Source organism: Calonectris borealis, chromosome W, assembly GCF_964195595.1.
Source record: "Calonectris borealis chromosome W, bCalBor7.hap1.2, whole genome shotgun sequence".
Classification (NCBI taxonomy): Eukaryota; Metazoa; Chordata; class Aves; order Procellariiformes; family Procellariidae; genus Calonectris; species Calonectris borealis.
The window spans coordinates 45,476,194-45,496,232 of record NC_134351.1 but is presented as its reverse complement, the minus strand read 5'-3'; the positions used below and the strand labels follow the sequence as shown (position 1 = coordinate 45,496,232).

At 38.7% G+C, this 20,039-nt stretch overlaps 1 protein-coding gene and 1 long non-coding RNA gene across 4 annotated transcripts in view; both read right to left on the bottom strand.

The window, feature by feature from the left end:
- The window catches only part of LOC142074739 (uncharacterized), a 450,900-nt gene that overhangs the window by 155,653 nt on the left and 275,208 nt on the right, over nucleotides 1–20,039 (bottom strand). The gene's annotated exons all lie outside the window — the stretch shown is intronic.
- Nucleotides 1–20,039, bottom strand: part of LOC142074782 (A disintegrin and metalloproteinase with thrombospondin motifs 6-like) — a 204,159-nt gene that overhangs the window by 32,605 nt on the left and 151,515 nt on the right. For all 3 annotated transcript variants that reach the window (XM_075135655.1, XM_075135656.1, XM_075135654.1), the window contains 4 exons: nucleotides 17,605–17,728; nucleotides 16,273–16,353; nucleotides 11,280–11,443; nucleotides 9,404–9,542 (listed from right to left, as the gene is read on the bottom strand). In XM_075135655.1, coding sequence (XP_074991756.1) covers nucleotides 9,404–9,542; nucleotides 11,280–11,443; nucleotides 16,273–16,353; nucleotides 17,605–17,728 — 508 coding nt within the window. The remainder of the gene's footprint in view (nucleotides 1–9,403; nucleotides 9,543–11,279; nucleotides 11,444–16,272; nucleotides 16,354–17,604; nucleotides 17,729–20,039) is intronic.

Here is a 20,039-nt window from a genome sequence, read left to right as displayed (position 1 = left end):
TTGCTTAAAAAATAATAATTTATACACATTTTATAATTAAGCATTGTAATGATGCATACTATTTTCTCAAATATATTTATGGGATAGCATAGATATTAATGTTATGTTTTCACTAAATTTCCTACTGGTATCAGACACATTTCCTTCCAGGCTTTGGCTAAAAATTGGCAGCCCTAGTAAATTCATTTCTGAGGAGCTATGTAATAACAAAGTATTCTGAAGTACTATGAACACAAAGTATCATTGTGCTCAGTTTTCAAAAAAATTTAAACCAGCCATGTTATTTATTGAACATTAGTCAGGTAGCATATCACCCCTAAGACACCACTATTCACTCACATAGTGAAGAATCTTTAATCCATGCCAGGCAGATATGTTAATCCAGTTTTAAAATGTTCTGCAGCATCTTGCCACACAGTATGTGATTTGTGATACAAGAAACATAGGTATGGATTAAGGAAACTTTACATCATTGCTGTCTAATTACAGTGTTATTTAAAATAACATCTCAGAAACAAAATTCAGACTCTAACTTTAAGTCAAGAAAAATAAATGGAAAAGTCTGGAAGTGCAGTTTTTACCCAGACAACAGCTACAATTTGGTTAAGCCCTGTGGGCCTTGAAAAAATCTTTTTAAATTATCAACTCTTCTCTGAGTATATGGTCTCTCTTAAAATAATATAAAAAGCACAGCTAAACAAGTTCATTTAAACTCTTGGGGAAATAATTACAAGCAGTTAGACAGAAACACTCTGCTTTCAAATCTACAGATCTATAGTTTATAATAAAAGACATAAAATGTCCTCATGACTGGTCAACACAATTCTAATAGAAAACAAAACTCCAGTGGTTTAGTGACTATATTCTCCAGAGAACTGAGATGTTTTGCAGATTTCAATTCACAAATAGTCTGCATGACTTTCAGTAGCCAAATTTTAAATTACATGGAGCACATTTGTCGTGGTTTAACCTGGCAGGCAGCCAAATACCACGCAGCCGCTCGCTCACTCTCCCCCCTCCCCCAGTGGGACGGGGAGAGAATCGGAAGGGTAAGAGCGAGAAAAACTCGTGGGTTGAGATAAAGACAGTTTAATAGAACAGAAAAGGGAAAATAATGATAATAAATAATGATAGAATATACAAAATGAGTGATGCACAATGCAATTGCTCACCACCCGCGCTGACCGATAACCAAGTAGCGATCGGTACTTCCTGGATCACGCCTACCATTCATATACTGAGCATGACGTCACATGGTATGGAATACCCCATTGGCCAGCTGGGCTGGCTGTCCTGATTATGTTCCCTCCCATCTTGTGTACCTAGCTCAGTCAGTAGGCACGGGAGCTGTCCTTGGACTAGGAGGGCACTTAGCAACAACTGAAAACATCAGTGTGTTATCAACATTCTCCTCATACTAAATCCAAAACACAGCACTAGGAAGAAATTTAACCCTATCCCAGCCGAAACTAGGACAACATTTTATTCTTGAATTAAAATTGCAGGCATGTAAATACTATATCTATTTTTAAAAGCAATCCCCAAAAATTGTGGTTTGCGATTGCAACAGTTAATTATAAAGATGCTAGTACCAATACATAGTGAATCTTGCATCACTAAAACTAGTGCATGCTGGTTAATCCAGACATACTTTCTGAGCTCACTCATCAGATCATAAGATGTTCATCACAGAGCCAAACTTACATTTTCCTTGATGAGGACAAGTATGTGTTATTTGTCTAAAGACAGTTTCATAATTCATCTGAGGGCATGAAAGAAAAACATAGTAGGCACCACTCTACAAAGAGTGATGAGCAGCAAAGGAAACTGGAGAGCAATCGATTTACTTATAATAATATACTGACTGAATATTTCATAAAAAAAACATGAATATGTAAGGTATTTGACTCATCTGGAGATGAACTCTAATAGAATGAATGAAATCAAAACCAATGCTTAGGGTACCTGGTAAATTCCAGATAATAAATGCTGTCATTTGTTGCCATTTATTGCTAGAATTCTATTAAGCATGGAAGAAAATAAAAAAAGGGGGTATGCACTTATTGGAGTTTATTTTTAATGTATACAAAAGTAAAAATACACAGAAGGATTTTTTTCCTTTGTTGGATTTTTTTAAACAATACCACCAGCAGTTCACTTTTTTATTAAGAATACTTATGGATCTGGACAAAGTCATATACTTGCCCTTGGAAAGCTACAAGATATCATATAAGGAAAGACAGGCATGAGAGTAAATAAACTGCAATTCTGTGATCTGTCAGTGATATAGATCATCCTTTTCTATTTTAGCACTTCCTTCTCTTTCCAGCCTTCATTTTATTGTTTTATTTCCTATTTCTAAGTATTCTAGTTTCCCCTTTCTTAGATTTTTCTCATTAAATAATTAAATAATCAGGTCCTTAAAAAATCTTCTGTTGTCATTAATTTTTTCTGAATTCCAGCAACCTGTTCATCCATCCATACCTTCTAAATTCCCTGTGTTCTTTCCTCTCCCACTCTTCTCTGTCTAGATAAACTTGCACTGTACATTCTGGTATTCTCTGGCATTGTTTTCCTGTAGTCTTGTCCAAGTCTGCCACCAGCTATAAAGACCTATACAAGATAGTAACAAACTTTCCTTCTGAAAACTCTTGACTCAGAGTAGAACAGTTATCAGTGAACTTTCAGGAAAGGGAATTAATATGGAGAAACATGTAGCTCAGTTTTACATAATGTTCCCAGAGAGGAAAGACTAGCTCAGATAGTATAAACTTGTATTTTAAAGAAAAGTTTTTCAATACAGAAAATACTGGTTCTAGTATACAAAAAGAAAAGCTGCAATTCTGGATTTCCAAGCCTAAGAACAGATATTGAGACACAGATATTAAAAATGAATGAAATTATATTCTCATCCTACATATGAGTACATGAATCCAGGAAAAGAAGAGAGTTGTCTGTTACCAGGCAAGCTCTTTTAACTACCTGGTAAATCTGAAGAACCTATTTTTAGGAAAACTCAAGAAAATACCAAAATAAAACTCAGATTTTGGAGATATGGTTTCTGCTTAATTCACTCTACAGGATATGATGCTCACTTGCAGAGCAGCTATGGAATATTTATGCCTTCTTTGCCACAGTCTTTAATAGTCAGACCAGTTATCCTCAGGGTACTCAGCCCCCTGAGCAGGAAGACAGGGACAGCGAGCAGGATAAACCCCCCCATAATCCAAGAGGAAGCAGTTAACGACCTGCTACGCCACCTGGATGCTCACAAGTCTATGGGGCCGGATGGGATCCACCCGAGGGTACTGAGGGAGCTGGCGGAGGAGCTTGCCAAGGCACTCTCCATCATTTATCAGCAGTCCTGGTTAACAGGGGAGGTCCCGGATGACTGGAGGCTTGCCAATGTGACGCCCATCTACAAGAAGGGCCGGAAGGAGGATCCGGGGAACTACAGGCCTGTCAGCCTGACCTCGGTGCCGGGGAAGATTATGGAGCAGTTCGTCTTGAGGGTACTCACAAGGCATGTGCGGGACAACCAGGGGATCAGGCCCAGCCAGCAGGGGTTCCTGGAAGGCAGGTCCTGCTTGACCAACCTGATCTCCTTCTATGACCAGGTGACCCGCCTAGTGGATGAGGGAAAGGCTGTGGATGTGGTCTACCTGGGCTTCAGTAAAGCCTTTGACACTGTCTCCCACAGCATTCTCCTAGAGAAGCTGGCGGCTCATGGCTTAGACAGGTGTACTCTTCGCTGGGTAAAAAACTGGCTGGACGGCCGAGCCCAGAGAGTTGTGGTGAATGGAGTTAAATCCATTTGGCGGCCGGTCATGAGCGGTGTTCCCCAGGGCTCAGTACTGGGGCCGGTCCTGTTCAATATCTTTATCAATGATCTGGACGAGGGGATCGAGTGCTCCCTCAGTAAGTTTGCAGATGGCACCAAGTTGGGCGGGAGTGTTGATCTGCTCGAGGGTAGGAAGGCTCTGCAGAGGGACCTGGACAGGCTGGATCGATGGGCCGAGGCCAACTGTATGAGGTTCAACAAGGCCAAGTGCCGGGTCCTGCACTTGGGTCACAACAACCCCATGCAACGCTACAGGCTTGGGGAAGAGTGGCTGGAAAGCTGCCCAGAGGAAAAGGATCTGGGGGTGCTGGTTGACAGCCGGCTGAACATGAGCTGGCAGTGTGCCCAGGTGGCCAAGAAGGCCAATGGCATCCTGGCCTGTATCAGAAATAGTGTGGCCAGCAGGAGTAGGGAGGTGATGGTGCCCCTGTACTTGGCCCTGGTGAGGCCGCACCTCGAATCCTGTGTTCCGTTTTGGGCCCCTCACTACAAGAAGGACACTGAGGTGCTGGAGGGTGTCCAGAGAAGGGCAACGAAGCTGGTGAAGGGCCTGGAGCACAAGCCTTATGAGGAGCGGCTGAGGGAACTGGGGTTGTTTAGTCTGGAGAAGAGGAGGCTCAGGGGAGACCTTATTGCTCTCTACAACTACCTGAAAGGAGGTTGTAGTGAGGTGGGTGTTGGTCTCTTCTGCCAAGTAACTAGTGATAGGACGAGAGGACATGGCCTCAAGTTGCACCAAGGGAGGTTTAGATTGGACATTAGGAAAAATTTCTTTACTGAAAGAGTGGTCAAGCCTTGGAACAGGCTGCCCAGGGAAGTGGTTGAGTCACCATCCCTGGAAGTATTTAAAAGGCGTGTAGATGAGGCGCTTAGGGACATGGTTTAGTGGGCATGGTGGTGTTGGACTCGATGATCTTAGAGGTCTTTTCCAACCTTAATGATTCTATGATTCTATGATTTTGTTCTTTTCTCCTTTAACGTGAATGACACTATTAAATACACAATCTACACTACTAAATACACAAGGAGTTGAATGCACCATTAGGAAGTTTGCTGATGATACCAAACTGGGAAGTGCTGTTGACTCTCTTGAGGGACAAGAGGCCTTGCAGAGGGATCTAGATAGATTGGAGCATTGGGCTATGATTAATGACATGAAATTTAACAAGAACAAATGCCGGATTCTGCACCTAGGATGGAGTAACGCTAGGCACAAGTACAAATTGGGAGAGGAGTGGCTGGAGAGCAGCCCTGCAGAAAGGGATCTGGGGGTGCTGGTTGACAGCAGGCTCAATATGAGTCAGCAGCGTGCCCTGGCAGCCAAGAGGGCAAACCGCATCCTGGGGTGTATCAAACACAGTATAACCAGCCTGTCAAGAGAGGTGATTATCCCGCTGTATTCAGTGTTGGTGTAGCCTCACCTTGAGTACTGTGTGCAGTTCCGGGCCCCGCAATTTAAGAAGGATGTGAAGGTCCTTGAATGCGTCCAGAGAAGGGCAACAAAGCTGGTGAAAGGGCTGGAAGGCATGTCCTATGAGGAGCAGCTAAGGACTCTGGGCTTGTCTAGTTTATAGAAAAGGAGGCTGAGGGGCGACCTCATTGCTCTCTGCAGCTTCCTGAGGAGGGGAAGTGGAGAGGGAGGGGCTGAGCTCTTCTCCCTAGTATCCAGTGATAGGACGCATGGGAATGGTTCAAAGCTGCACCAGAGGAGGTTTAGATTGAACATTAGGAAGCATTTCTTTACCGAGAGGGTGATCAAACACTGGAAGAGGCTTCCTAGAGAGGTGGTTGATGCCCCATGCCTGTCAGTGTTTAAGAGGCATTTGGACAATGCCCTTAATAACATGCTTTAACTTGTGGTCAGCCCTGAATTGGTCAGGCAGTTGGACTAGATGATCATTGTAGGTTCCTTCCAACCAAACTATTCTATTCTATCTCTCATTAAAGAAGGACTAACTTCCTTCTGGTTTTTAAATGCAACTAAACATGCAACTGTTTGTTTCGCAAACTTTATCTCCTATACTCCCCTATGAAGAATAATGTCTACTGTGGAAAGAGTCCATTGATTTCAGGTGCCCAGCTGAGTTTTCAGAATACTTCACTTTACAGACATTTGATGAACTTCATTGCGTGCTTCAGAGCTCAGACATTTGAGAGGTACCCAGATAACGATGAACTGAGAATTAGTAAGTAAGACTGTAATGTACACTTTGAGTTGCTCAGTATCACATGAGAACCACACAAGGAAGGCAGGAATGGAATCCAGAGCTCTCGCACCGCACTGAGCTGTCGTAAGCAGGAAACCCTCCTCCTTCTTCCTACCATTCCATTTACAGCATGCTCTTCCTATTCTGCAAAAGTGAGACAGGCCCTGAACAGAGGTCCTGTTTTAAAAGTTAAAGCGCTTTTACTGTTCAGATGTGACTCATCAGCACAGCAGAGATGAATGTAAGATAGAAGTCCAGTGGAAAACACAGCACGTTACAACCTAATAAAGATTGTAGGTTGCTCTTAGCTTGCTCCTTGGCTCCTGGCTGCTCCAGTTATCCTTCTCCAAGACAAGGCCTACAGGCAGCTCTAGGAATTGCTGAATGCAGTGGATTGCTCTCAAAAGACTATGAAGAAGAGATTGCACAAAGTTCGGACACTTCTGCAATATACAGTACTCCAAAACTATTTAAACTTTGCACTGCCAAAATGCTGCTCTAGCCTTTGTGCTCTACTTCATGACATTCAGCACATATCCTCAAGTTCATATCACTCTGGTGGGCTGTACGCAGTTCTCACTTTTTCTTTTTTAGACACTTTGAATTAAAAAATATACACTAAGTAATAACTATGTTTTGAGTCACAGACTTGGTCAAATGCTATGTAATGCAGATACAGTCAGCCTGATTTAGAGAGAACTAGACCTAAATAGTGTGGAGTAGACATGAGCTAGTCTGTGACACAGCCTCAGGATCAGAGAATGGTCCCTGCTCAACTGGTCCCTGTTTCACAGAACAGCCACAACCACAGAAAACAATTTAAGATTTCATAGTCATCCTTAATTCTGTCGTTTCCTGGCATCTAAAAACTTGCAAAATTGATGTTCTTTTAAAACATCTTTTTAAGTGTAACATACACCTAGACAAAAAGACAACATTAGAATATAGACATGTTCAGAGATGGAAAGAAGTTAAATGTGTTGATTAGAATTTAGATTTGCCTACAGCTTTGATATAAAGCCTATGCTTTGATATAAAAGTATATCTGGCTCTACATCATCTAGAGCTTTCCTGGATCAAGATGGAATATCATATGATCAAACCTTGATCAGTCCATGCACTACAGGTGTGCTACACCAACTACAATGAGAGGCAGGAAAATGTTGATGCCTTTAACCTGTTCACAGTCTGTCCCAAAGTCACTACATATTTTTTTTAACCTCATAAATAAAAAATAATTTCCATACTAATATTCCTCACACATGCTTATTGCCCTTTTTTTACTTTCAGTGAGAAATCCTTTAACTGTTGAATATTTTGTTATCCTTTGATGCAGAGCAAAATTTCTCTTCTAAAGACAGAGTTCAAGTAAATAATAGAATTTCAATAATGGACTTCATAATGAATCCTATAGAAATAAACAAAGCCATGCAGTGGTTTCATTTCTAAGATTTCTCAACACTTCATATTTATATTAGCCAGCTTTTCCAGTTATGGTCTCTGTCTCTACAATCCTTGTCTCCCTTTCTTTTTCCCTGACTCAGCTCCTTTTTAGAATTGTGTTTTCTTTTGGCATATGGCAAAAGGTGCTTCATAAACTGGGGAGAATAGCAGGTACTCATATGGAGAAAGCAGATACAGTTTTTAACACGAATCATAGCTAAATGAACACAGAGCACAGAGCTCAGTGAAAATAAGTGACCACAGTATATCCTCATACTAAGTTGAAAGGAGAGAAAAGTGCCTGGTTTAGCCACTATAAGCTACTGAAGAAAATCTTTCCCTCCCCCTCCCCCCCCAAAGTTTCAAATGAATAATAAATATATGCAGTTATCACGGATTCACAAATTTTCCCTTAAAAGTTAATTAATTATGTCAAAATGTTCTTATCTAGACAAGTGCCTACTCCTTCAGAGCCAATTATTTTTTCTGTTGTATACTTTCGAATCTGTGAAGTGACAATGACCTGCATGACAGAAGATCCATGGCTAAAATCTTGTCTCTACCTAAATCAATGGGAGTTTTCCCATGACTTCAAAAAGATCATTAACTCATTGCCATCATAAAAATAGGATTTGGCAGTACTGATACTTGGAACTGTCTTTTGCTATGAGATTTTTTAAAATGTTCCTTTTCCTACCAGACTCACCATTGTTAAAATAGTAGTTAAAAAAGCAATCTGTCACTCATTTGATTACAAGAAGCCAACAAATGAACAATAAAAATATTGGAGAAAGTTGGCACCTTCCTCTATTTTGTTTCAAGACTTTCTCTATTTAGCTGCACAGAATAGAATTTGTGCTGTCATTTGTATCTTACATATGGCTAAGCAAACTGCTGTATTTAAACAGCAAACAACTAGTAACAGACACAGCAGGATCCAGCAGAAAGATGAGTCAAGATGATTCTAAACATGAATACTTCCAGTAGCCGTAAAAAAAGGAAAAGGACAAATATTTGGTCCAAAGGTTCTTTAAAAAAATACGGTGTCTTCCTCTTGCTATGGGCAGTGCACAGTGCAGTAGAAAACTGAAATTCTGAGGCAGATTTAAAGCTCTCTCCCATATCTTCTGAAATTGAGGTATGTTGGGGAGATGATGCATTCAGTCTCCAGAGAGAAGAAAGATACTGTTCACACAGCACTTCTACTCACCAGTCCATGCAGCAGCAATGGTGTTGGCTTTGAAGGAAGCCAACTGTCCTGCTCTCCCAGCCAGAGGTAAAGAATTGCATTGGTGGCCACTAGAGGGAGGATTAGGAATATAGTAAATTGTGGGCAAAAGGCACCCATGATGAATCATATGGGACAACCTACAAATCCCCCACCGCTGCCAATAGGCAATAATTCTCAGATACTGCTATGGGCTGGGAAGTATAATCGAGTTGTTATCATCTGCTACAGAGGAGCTGCTAGTATGTATCCTAAACTTTGGTGGCTGGAAGATAGGAGGGCTGACTAGGATCTTGTGAAGCATACCTACAAACACACAAAGACACATCCCTTTATTTACAGTTGCCTTATTTGCCTTCTGGTTTTTAATCTCCTTACTTAAAACTTCTGATGTCCTTTATCAAGAAAGCTCCTGTGAAAAGCAAACATCCCAGCTTCAATAGAATCTCAGAAGAAGCATCAGCAGACAGAGACACACTGTGCCAAGATACACTGTATTTAACAAAAAGATCTGAACATATTAAATGTACTTGAAAACAACAAAATCCGTTGTGATAAAATAAATGTTCTTTCACTAAATTAAGGTTTGAGGCATGTCTGAAAGAAATGTTTTCAATTAGTTACCTACATAATTATGTAGTAAACTGTATCTTGCAATTCAGTTTACCCTGAAGCTTGTCTTACCTCCAGCACAAGTGGCAGAACATTCTGACCAAGGCAGATGATTCCATGCAAAGCCAACTTCATTGTCTCCACTGCCAGTGCGAGAGATGGGAACACTGAATTTATACCTTATACCCAAATTTTGTTCCTGTAGCAGAATCTGTAGTTGAAAACAACTGGTTATACCATTAAAACAGGCAAGCAGAGAGCAACTACAGTGACATTTAATCTAGGTATGTGTTATGTCATGTGGAAGGGAAAAAAGTAATAAAGGAAGCCATAGTAGTTCTTTTAGGTATTCCCAAAAGAATCTGGACTAACTTTTAAAACATATATAAAAGAAAAGTATTATTGTCTAAGGTGAGCTTTGTCTTTTTTTCCCTTGACATAACTTTATAACTTCTGTAAGTTCTTTATTCTTGACATAATTGTTCTAAAAAGCCAGTTTTCATAAAATTAATGTCTTAATGGAAGTTAATTTGGTAGCTGAATAATTACGTGAGGTCAAAGTTGGTTAAGGACATTACTGTGCAAACATGCAGCAGTCCTCACTGAAATCTTGTGAGGAGCTACCCACATAGCAATTATGAACCTAGCTCTGCCCTTGCTTACACTTCTAGTGACTATAATAATAGTAATAATAGTAACAGCAACAGACTGTTGCTGAGGTCATTGTTTTCCCCTAATGCAATAGCCAACAGCATTAGCTTGGTGTAATCACACCTGTGGTTCCTTTAAAGGAATATCAAAACTTTCGCTGCAGCTATATCACTGCAAGTGATACAGATGGAAGTGCAACAATCACTATGAGCTTTCATCTACCCTCACTGTTGAACTGCACTTCCACATACCACCTGTCCAACACTAATCTTTGATTCTCTACCTAAATTTTTCTTTCTGTTACTAATAATATATAACATGATAAGATGCAGCAATCTGACACATCTTAGAGCTATTTCTCATCCCCTTCTACCTTCTGTGATATTTTGCAGAGGCATATTTGCCTATCTCCATTGGACAAAAGAGCAGAGAACTTTCAGTAAGAAAGTCAGTGGCACTGACTGAATGAGAAAAGACACTATTAATCATTGTGTAACTCATTCTATATGGACTCTAGCTTATCCACAGCTACAGCAGAAAAAAAACAGGATTTGGGTGTTTGAAAATGTCACCTAAAATGTGAATATCCATGCAACAATCATTCTATACACAAAAATATCCTGTCTGGCTCAGGCAATCCCTGAACTGCAAATCTGGCAGCTGATAGAATATACTGGGCAAGTATCACCCTGTTCTTATACTCCTCCTCAACACAGTAGAGCAACAGTAGGCCCACTATTGCCTGCCGTCAGAGACAGGGTACCAGGACCCTGGTCACATCTTCTGTTACATTCTCATATTTTGTACAATCTATTCAGAGCAATGTATGTCACAGCAACATACTTTAATACAGGTCAAATCATGATACTCTTGCTGTGATAAAAGTATACTTCACACTCAGGCCAGGCTTAAAAACACTGACATCTACAGAACTGTCAGGAACTGTCATGCTATATCTTGACACTTCCATGTATCAGCAGTATGCAGAGATACATTATATGTCCCATTTACAATTTCTGCTACCATTATTCCAAAGCACATTTAACACAGATGTGGCATTTTCTGGGAGATTTCCTGGGGCTCTTCTGACTTTATCCCTTTTTCATCACAATGTTTGCCTGTCAGTTTTGAAAGATAAGCAAGCTGTGTTAAAAAGCTGTGTCCCAGCTAGTCCCAGCAAGGCAAGCTGTATGCTCTTTGTAAACACAACCTATTTTGATTTCATTCATGGCCTTGTCTTTCCTAAGAACATAAATATGTATTTCAAATTTCAGAAATATATTAATTATAACTTTACCATGACTATGAGATTTTCTGAAGTAGGGCCTAGTGCTTCCAAAGACTCTGGTTCATCTGTCGGCCTCTTGTAATGGAAAGCTGTTCCAGCAACATCAAATTTTCTTGGCCAGTCAATAGTCCAGGCACCATTAATATAGTAGTCATCCTCTTCAGATTTTAAAGCTTAAAAAAAAATACAAGCCACCTAAAAATTGGAAGCAGCATTTATAATGGAGAAGCCATTGCAAATTAAACTACTAATCTGTTAGAAGTATGTGAGCTTCAGCGCAACATCACTGTTTTTTCAAGCAATATAAAACCTTTTCTTTAGCCCTGGTCAAAATATCCCTCATGGAGTTTGACAATATTGCCTCTTCAATAACCTTCAACGTGCAGGTATACTTTGCAGATTTCAACATGCAGATGCTATATGGAACAAAACAGAATGCCTCATGCAACTTGCAATATATCTTCAACTTTAAAACTGAGCCCATGTGCAGTGTATGCTGTTCTACTTAAGATATATGTAGGTCTCAAAAGTATAATCAATTATCAATCTAATCTTTAGATTAAGATGTTGGGGCATGGGATAGGTATCTCAGATAATGTGCAGAGGAAAAAAAGAGAAGGAACATTGAGTCTGACATATGGTCCCAATCAGCTCTTGCTTTGTTGTCTTTGTCCACTGTTTTTTTTTTTTCCTTCTTAAAGCATAAATCCAAGATATTTCTACTACAAAACCAAATACTAGCTATTTAATCTGCCAAGATATTTTATTATACCTAATTTGCAGCCTTAAACCATAAAAGTACTGTAGACAAAACATAAATTTCTTAGCTAACCAACCAATTAGGCTGGACAAGCAGATATTATTCAGGAACTTTGATTTTTTTTATCAATAATATTAGATTAAGTTTCTAAACAAGAAACTGACTTTGTATCTTAAGGTGAATATTCTGTTAATTAGACATTGACTTCTTGACTTAAGGTGAAGTTTACCGAGTTATTCAGCATTCATATTTACTCTAAATAAAACATGTTCTTAAAGGCAAAATGATGGTTGGAAATACATGATCAAACAGCCATGTCATTTTTTGTTGAGACAAATCACTGACTTTACTAGATAGGGAATTTATAAACTCATGTCACAATCATAAGGAATAAGACAACTTAGGATCAAGTTTTATTCTCAGCTACATCTGTGTGGACAGATGGATACCTTAAACAGTTAGGAAAAATGTCTGAATGATGCTCAAATTTTCTAAAAGAGATGAGAGAGCATTCATATGAACAGGAGATAGTTGAGAGGCAGTAACGTTCTGTTGGTGACAGCCATATTCAGCAGGGATTAGTAACCATTTCCATCAGCACCATAAGGTCTTTAAAGAAATGTCTTTCCATAGCATAACTCTTATTCCATTGACTTCCCTGGATTTACTCTGGAAACACGTATGTGCTTTGAGTGAAGAAACTAGCTCTGACACATTCACTTATATGGAATTCTTGAAGTAATTCAGATTCCTTATTGTCCATATAGGTTTTGTAGTACAAGAAGGAGATAGTAAAAAAAGTGAGTATAGGAGAAGATGACAAATTGCAAGCAGTACTGTACTAAAAGAAAGGAACAGTACTTCCACTGTTTATCTATTTTAAGCGGGTATATGAAATAACTATGTTACAGCTGAACATCAGTATTTTTTTCATTAGTGGTCTTATTTCCACATAGCAAAAATTTCTATCCATCCTGCTTTCACAAAATCTAGCTTAATTAAAAGAGGGTCACAGGGTCTCCCAAAGCCACCAAGACATATTAAAGTCTCTTACTGTGCCACTCAATCCCAAACATTTTCTCGTCAGTATGTCTAGTATCTACTAAGAGCAAATAATGAAGTGAATACTTTACTTATATTATTTGAGACATATGAACAACAACAAATGAGACATATAAATGAGCACAGGAGAACAAATGTTCTCATACATTGTTTACATAATTAATCATTCTGAAATTATATGCTATCAATTGTATGTATGCTATATACACTTAAATTAATGTATACCCAGAAGCAAAGCAGTTCATTTTTTACCTGACTGCCAAAGAAAAATGCATTTGCATTCTGTAAATAGATTAGCTTAACGTCAGTTGTTATACATAGGTGAAGGCCACACAGCTGTGAATAGCATTCCAATAATATAATTATATGACAATGATGAAGCAGTGGCATAATGCTATTAGCATATGAGACAGAAGGAACAAGTTAATATCCTAATCAAATAATTTATGAGAACTTGAGAATGCAGGAAGCCCACAAGAAATTAGCACACAACACCCTGTTGCATAAGGGGAATATAAGGGAAGATGTCACCTCAGATCAATCCATTTAAGGGAAGATAACAGCATTACTAAACATACATTTTTTCAGCAGCTCTGAAAACAGGCAATTTTGCTGTTGCTGGGTTATTTTTTTGAAAGATCAGTTGAAAATATTGAATTATTTATGCAGCTGCAGAAACGTGCTTTTGCTGTCACAACACTAGGAGTCATATTGGTGCAGAAACGATCAGCCAGAGACAGGGGGAGGGAGGACAGGTGCTGATTGAGCTAACTGAAGTTGCCAAATGTGTAACTGCAGCCTAAATTTGAGGCCATGGCTTGCAAAAGAACTGGATCTTAGTTTAAGGAACTGTGAGATATTTGTTGTAAGTTAGTTTGAAAGCCTGCTAACTGAAAGGAACATAGAAGAAACCTTGAAGCCAGTGTGAGGAGCTACAGAGGAAGAGGGTTTTATTTTTTCCTTTTTTGTATATTTCCAAATGGAGAAATTGATTTTTTAGACTGTGGTCACATATTTGGCAGCAGTGCACATAAAACAAAATATGTGTAAATGGTTATTTTCAGCTGAATCAGTTCTCTAATCTGGTTCATGGTGTGGCCACACAAACAGTTGTCCTGGAACAACAGAGGGAACTCCATAAAGACAGGGAAGGAGCTGTGAAGTTGACACTGCCACTAAAGAAATATCTATAAAACAATACCCTCAAGGTATGTATTTTAACATAAACTCATTTTTAATTACCATAGTGCTTGTACAGTTCTTTTTAGGGAGCAGACAAACTAGAAGCTTTTCTTTCCCCAGAAACTGGTGATCCTAAAATAGTGATCTGGTTCACACTCACAGTACAAAACATCCCAACACAAAATGAAATGGCCCCTGCGACTTAGTAAAATTATCTTTCATTAGGATATAATCGCAGCTTTGAAAGTTGGAAACACAAGGAACTAGTGAAGGAGAGGAATCCCCCATTGGTGTTAACCAGGGCTTCTGTGGCATGAAGCAAGGCAGTGAGGAGAGAGCCTGAAACTCAGGAAACCCCTTGAAATTGTGACAAACACATTAAAAAAGTATTTATGTACCGCTTTATATTTTTAGATCTGTGGCCAGATTAAATACCAAAGAAGTTGTCTATATTTTTTATTTAAGCCAAAAAATTGACATTTTTCATTCATTTTATACAGATGGTGCTGATCTAAATGCTTTTCCAGATCACTTTCCTCTGCTTATAAATTAGAGGAATAACAAACTTAATTGTAGTAGCTAAGTATCTTCTTTATTCTGGTTTTCAGCTACCCATGGAATCAGAAACACAATATGAATCTGTGTATTAAATATAATGACACTAATATTGGTGTAGATTTCAATGTTACAAAATGCTCTTTTGACAATATGGTTCTTAGCAGAAAACGACCATGATAGGATGCATTGTATGTCTCTCCCACCATCTCTGAAATGTCAATATAGGATATATGAGCAACCTTACCCACAGTATATTTTGACATAGGGGAGGGGCCAGGGGGAGCGTGATGCTGAAAGAATAATAAGCACACTATTGCTGGAGTAGTGGTGTTGTTATTCCTGCAGAATGGAGGGAGATTGATAATCTGCTGAATTACAGGAGGGTGGGGGGGCAGGCAGAAAGAAAAGTAGGCATCCAACAGTAAAAGGTACCATTATTATCAATAGAATCAATTTAGGATTAATGTACCTAGGAGAATAATTGCCCTTCAAACTCACACATACAGGCATCATAATTCTTTTCAACACGCTAGTGTTATATATAACTACATGAGGCACAGACTGACAAAGTAGCCTAGTCAGCTGCTGTTCAGCCTAAACAAGTAATAGTTTTTGGTTGTGTTAATCTGTTAGTTTGCTGTACAATTAACTAATCAGCTCTCTGATCTATTTTTGACTAAGTACTATGAACTGAATGATATGCAAATCAGGGTACAGAGACTTTCAGAAATGCATGTTGTCTTGAGTTCAACAAAGCCAGATTTGTATGCATCAATATTAAAAAAACAGAAAGCAAATTTAGCACAGTCTTTGAAGAAAGGAACGATAATCTGGGAATTTGAATTTAATTCTGTGCTTCACCACAAGCTTCCTGAATTATCTCAATTAAGCACCTAGTTTTTCTGCACCTCATTTTCCTTATCTATAAAACAGGGATGGCATTAAGTCCCTACAACACAGCAACACAGAAACACTGTGGAATACATACATTAAATTGCCTTAAGATAAGGAGCATTTCATCAACAGCCATGGTTACTTAATAATCATTCCAAGAATAAAATGGTGTTTTAAAACAGTACAATTCCCCAAGATCAGAGACTTCCCCAGGTGGAAGACACTACCTCAGAGTGGGACAGTATATCATTTGAATGTTCCTTATTCACTTCAGCTCAAGTCTGACACTATAACTATAGTGAAGTTGACCTGATTTTGCACTGAGTGGACAAGGAGGAATCACATGATGTATTTCATTAGCTCCACTCAGGAGAATACATCCTAACCAACTGCTGCAACTGTCTGACCACAACCTAATATTAACAGCTACCATTCCCTCTGCTGCTTCTACTATGTGTATGGTTTGGCTAAACCAGAAAATGTACCTTCAAATCACATCATAAACTCTAACTTAATAACAGTCTGCTTTTTAAATCATGCTCTTACCAATGTAGTTCTTTGACATTGCCACTTCTCTTATTTCAATGTGCACAGAACCTCTTGGAATTTGAATCACTTCCATATAGCCTATAAGATAAAGATAAATTTTATTTCTTGTTGTTTATCTTAAACAATATTAGTCATGAAACTAACCATTAATAAATTACTTACTACTAAAAATTAGTAAGAGATATGGGATTCAAATGTACTTCAACATTTTCTTTCATGTGATATAACAGAAAACTCTTCAAATTTCAGACACAAATTTGAAAGTGATAGCAAGAATTTACCATGTAGTCAGGAATTCCTTTTTTTAAATGCTAATAAAGTTTTTTCAACAGTGTATCACAAGTAATTAATGTATAAAATGATCATAGGATAATTCAGGCTGGAAAGGACCTCAGAGAGTCATTTAGTCCAACCTCCTGCTACAAGCAGGGTCAGCTAGGAGATCAGACCAAGTTACTCAGTGCTTTACCCGGCTGGGTCGTGAAAACCTCCAAAGATGGAAACTGTAATACCTTTCTGGGCAACCTGATCCACTACTGGACTGTCCTCCTGGGGAAAAAGTTTTTCCTTCCATTTGGTCAGCACCTCTCTTGTTTCAATTTATAGCCATTGTCTCTCCTCCCACCGTGTACCCACCACTGTGAACAGTCTGGCTCGGTCTTCTCCATAACCTCCTCCTCATAGGTATTGGAAGGTTGATACTAGATCCCCACAAACCTTCTCTTCTCCAGGCTAAATAAACCCAGTTCCCTCAGCCTCTCCTCACAGAGGGGCAAGTGCACCAGCCCCCGATAATCTTAGTGGCCCCTCACTGAACTGAACTCACTCCAGTGAATCAATCCTTTTCCTGTATTCGGGGGCCCAAAACTGATAACACTAAGATTGCAACACTAACATTGTCTTTTTTGAGCTAAGCTTTCAACTAATTGCCCATACACACTTCCTGAGTTCTTAATAACATGAACTTAAGAGACATTTCTGGATTCTTTCTATTCTAAAATTTCATGTATGACTATCAGATTCTACCATATGCATTAAAATCATACACAAAATTACTTTTACCATACAACCATAACTAATGAATTAAAAAAAATGCACCCACTTCTTTTTAAGTGCATTAAAGACCATGAGAACTAAGTATTCAGTAATGAAACATATTGTTGTATTTGACATAAATCCAAACTAATACAGAAAGAGGAAACAACGAGGCAAAAGGAGTCAAAGTGAATGACCAGCAGCAATGCCATGCTGGAAATCAATGCAGCACTGTTATTTGCTAAACAGTCATCTAAATGCATTGTGCAACAGAATGGACGTATATGTGCATACCTCCTCTGGGCAATGAATCATTGAAGAAACCTTCAATGGCTTCACATGTACTCCCATCTCCTCCACAAACACGGCATCTATCTTCCTTAGCATCAGACCCCAAAATATTATCACAACCTACATGCTGAGAACAGATAAGAACAAATATTTTAACAGGATGATGGTTTCTTGCACCATTATCTTCATAGTTTTCTGAAGTGTTTCTCTCAAGTTTGAGATATTCAGTTGTTCTTTTTATCTACTCTGGTTTTGATAGCTATTACCGTAAGTGGGTTTTCGCTTACCAGAGGAAGAAAATAAAAAAGTAGAACAATCCACATTTTGGTTTGTTACCAAATCATGATTAATAAATACTTTGTATTTCTACTGTGACTTTCAGGAAGGGATTTCACAGCATTTTACAAGCAATGTAATTATTACAGTTATCAATAAATGATTAGTGACATTTTTATTTAATATCACAACAGCTAATTGTGTTCCATCTATATTGCTTTGTTAAGGGAAACATTTGCTGTGTGTTCCTTAAACATTTATGCAGCATAAATAGTATTATTGTTCCCAAAGGTATTTACAGCTTCATAGACCATCTTTCCACATCCTCCAGGCAAAACTTGCAATTATTTTTATAAGGTTGAACATAAAGTGTAAATTACTTCACTGTAAGAATGAATGCAGAATGAAACTTAGTGAAAGGCTGAATTACATGCTGTATTGGATAGGATTCAAAAGCCTTTGGAAAAAAGAGAGAGGTGTCTATAACTGATCGTTAAAAGTACATTACATTTCTGATTATCTATTTGAGAAATCTATATACAGTGAACAATTATTAACTCCCTATAACTTATTGATTCATCCCTATTACAAAGCTAATGAAAATATAGACAGCTGGATCCTTAAAAAAAAAAAAAAAAAAGAATGAACAAGTAGGATGTAAACAGAATGAACACTGCAACTTGCCAATTTTTTCTGGGATTTATACAAAAAAGGAGGCAGCTACATAACTTGGTTTACTGTCTAGCAATATTAAACAGGTAATTCATAGGTCATAAGAGAAGTAAAAATACTTCAAATAATTTGCAAAATAGTATTATTATAACCATTTACATTTCAATTTTCTGATTCACCAAGAAGACAGAGACCCAATTTTGTAATAAAAATAGCTCATTCTCAACTTGAGTTTTAGTCTGATTATTAGTTTTAAAAGATTTCTCAAAAGTACTAAAATCTTCTTATCTATAAAGTACACCAGAATTCCGCACGTTATTTCTTGTGCTTTTTTTTGTTAGTTTACTAATACATGGCAAATGCTTTTGATCTCATCATGTTATTCAATAAACATACATCTTCAGCACTCAATTTAGCAAAGCACTTAAGCATCGGTGTCCTGGTTTTGGCTGGGATGGAGTTGATTTTCTTCCTATTAACTGGTATAGTGCTGTGTTTTGGATGTAGTGTGAGAATAATGTTGATGACACACTGATGTTTTGGTTGTTGCTAGGTAATGTTTACGCTAGTCAAGGACTTTTCATCTTCCCATGCCCTGCCAGATGTGCAGGGGGCTGGGAGGGAGCGTGGCCAGGACGGCTGGCCCAGCTGGCCAACAGGGTATTCCATACCATATGACGTCATGCTCAGCATATAAGGCTGGGTGAAGAAGAAGGAGGGGGGGCGTTCGGAGTGATGGCGTTTGTCTTCCCAAGTAACCGTTACGCGTGATGGAGCCCTGCTTTCCTGGCGATGGCTGAACACCTGCCTGCCGATGGGAAGTAGTGAATGAATTCCTTGTTTTGCTTTGCTTGCGTGCGCGGCTTTTGCTTTCCCTATTAAACTGTCTTTATCTCAACCCACGAGATTTCTCACTTTTACCCTTCTGATTCTCTCCCCCATCCCACCCGGCAGGGGGGGTGAGCAAGCAGCTGCGTGGTGCTCAGTGGGCGGCTGGGGTTAAACCACGACAATCGGGTTAAGTTTTAGTTATGTTAGTGGTTTCAGTGAAATCAAATAATTTTTAGTCACCAGCACTGTTCAGATGTTTAGACTTAAGTACATAATTAAACACTTTTTGCTAAACTGAAGCAGCAGTGGGATGAATATAAACAAAAATATGGCACAGACCTCCAATTCTCTGCAAATTCATGCAATGCAGTTCTATAGGAATTTTACAAGATAATCAGATTTTTAGTAAATGGCAAATACTTGCATCATTATACACTTTTTCATAGAACTACCAAGCAATAGTGACAACTTTCTGTTTCAATTACATTAAAAGCAGAATTGTTTGCAACAGGATGAACTAGTTAGAGAGAAACAGATTAGTATGTTCACATTTACTGTTTTTCATCCAGAGTGGTGTTCTAATTGGAATGATGGAACAGGCCTTGGAACAGGGCAAGGAATCTGTTCATCTCCTGTTGCCCTTTCCACCAGTTCTTCAA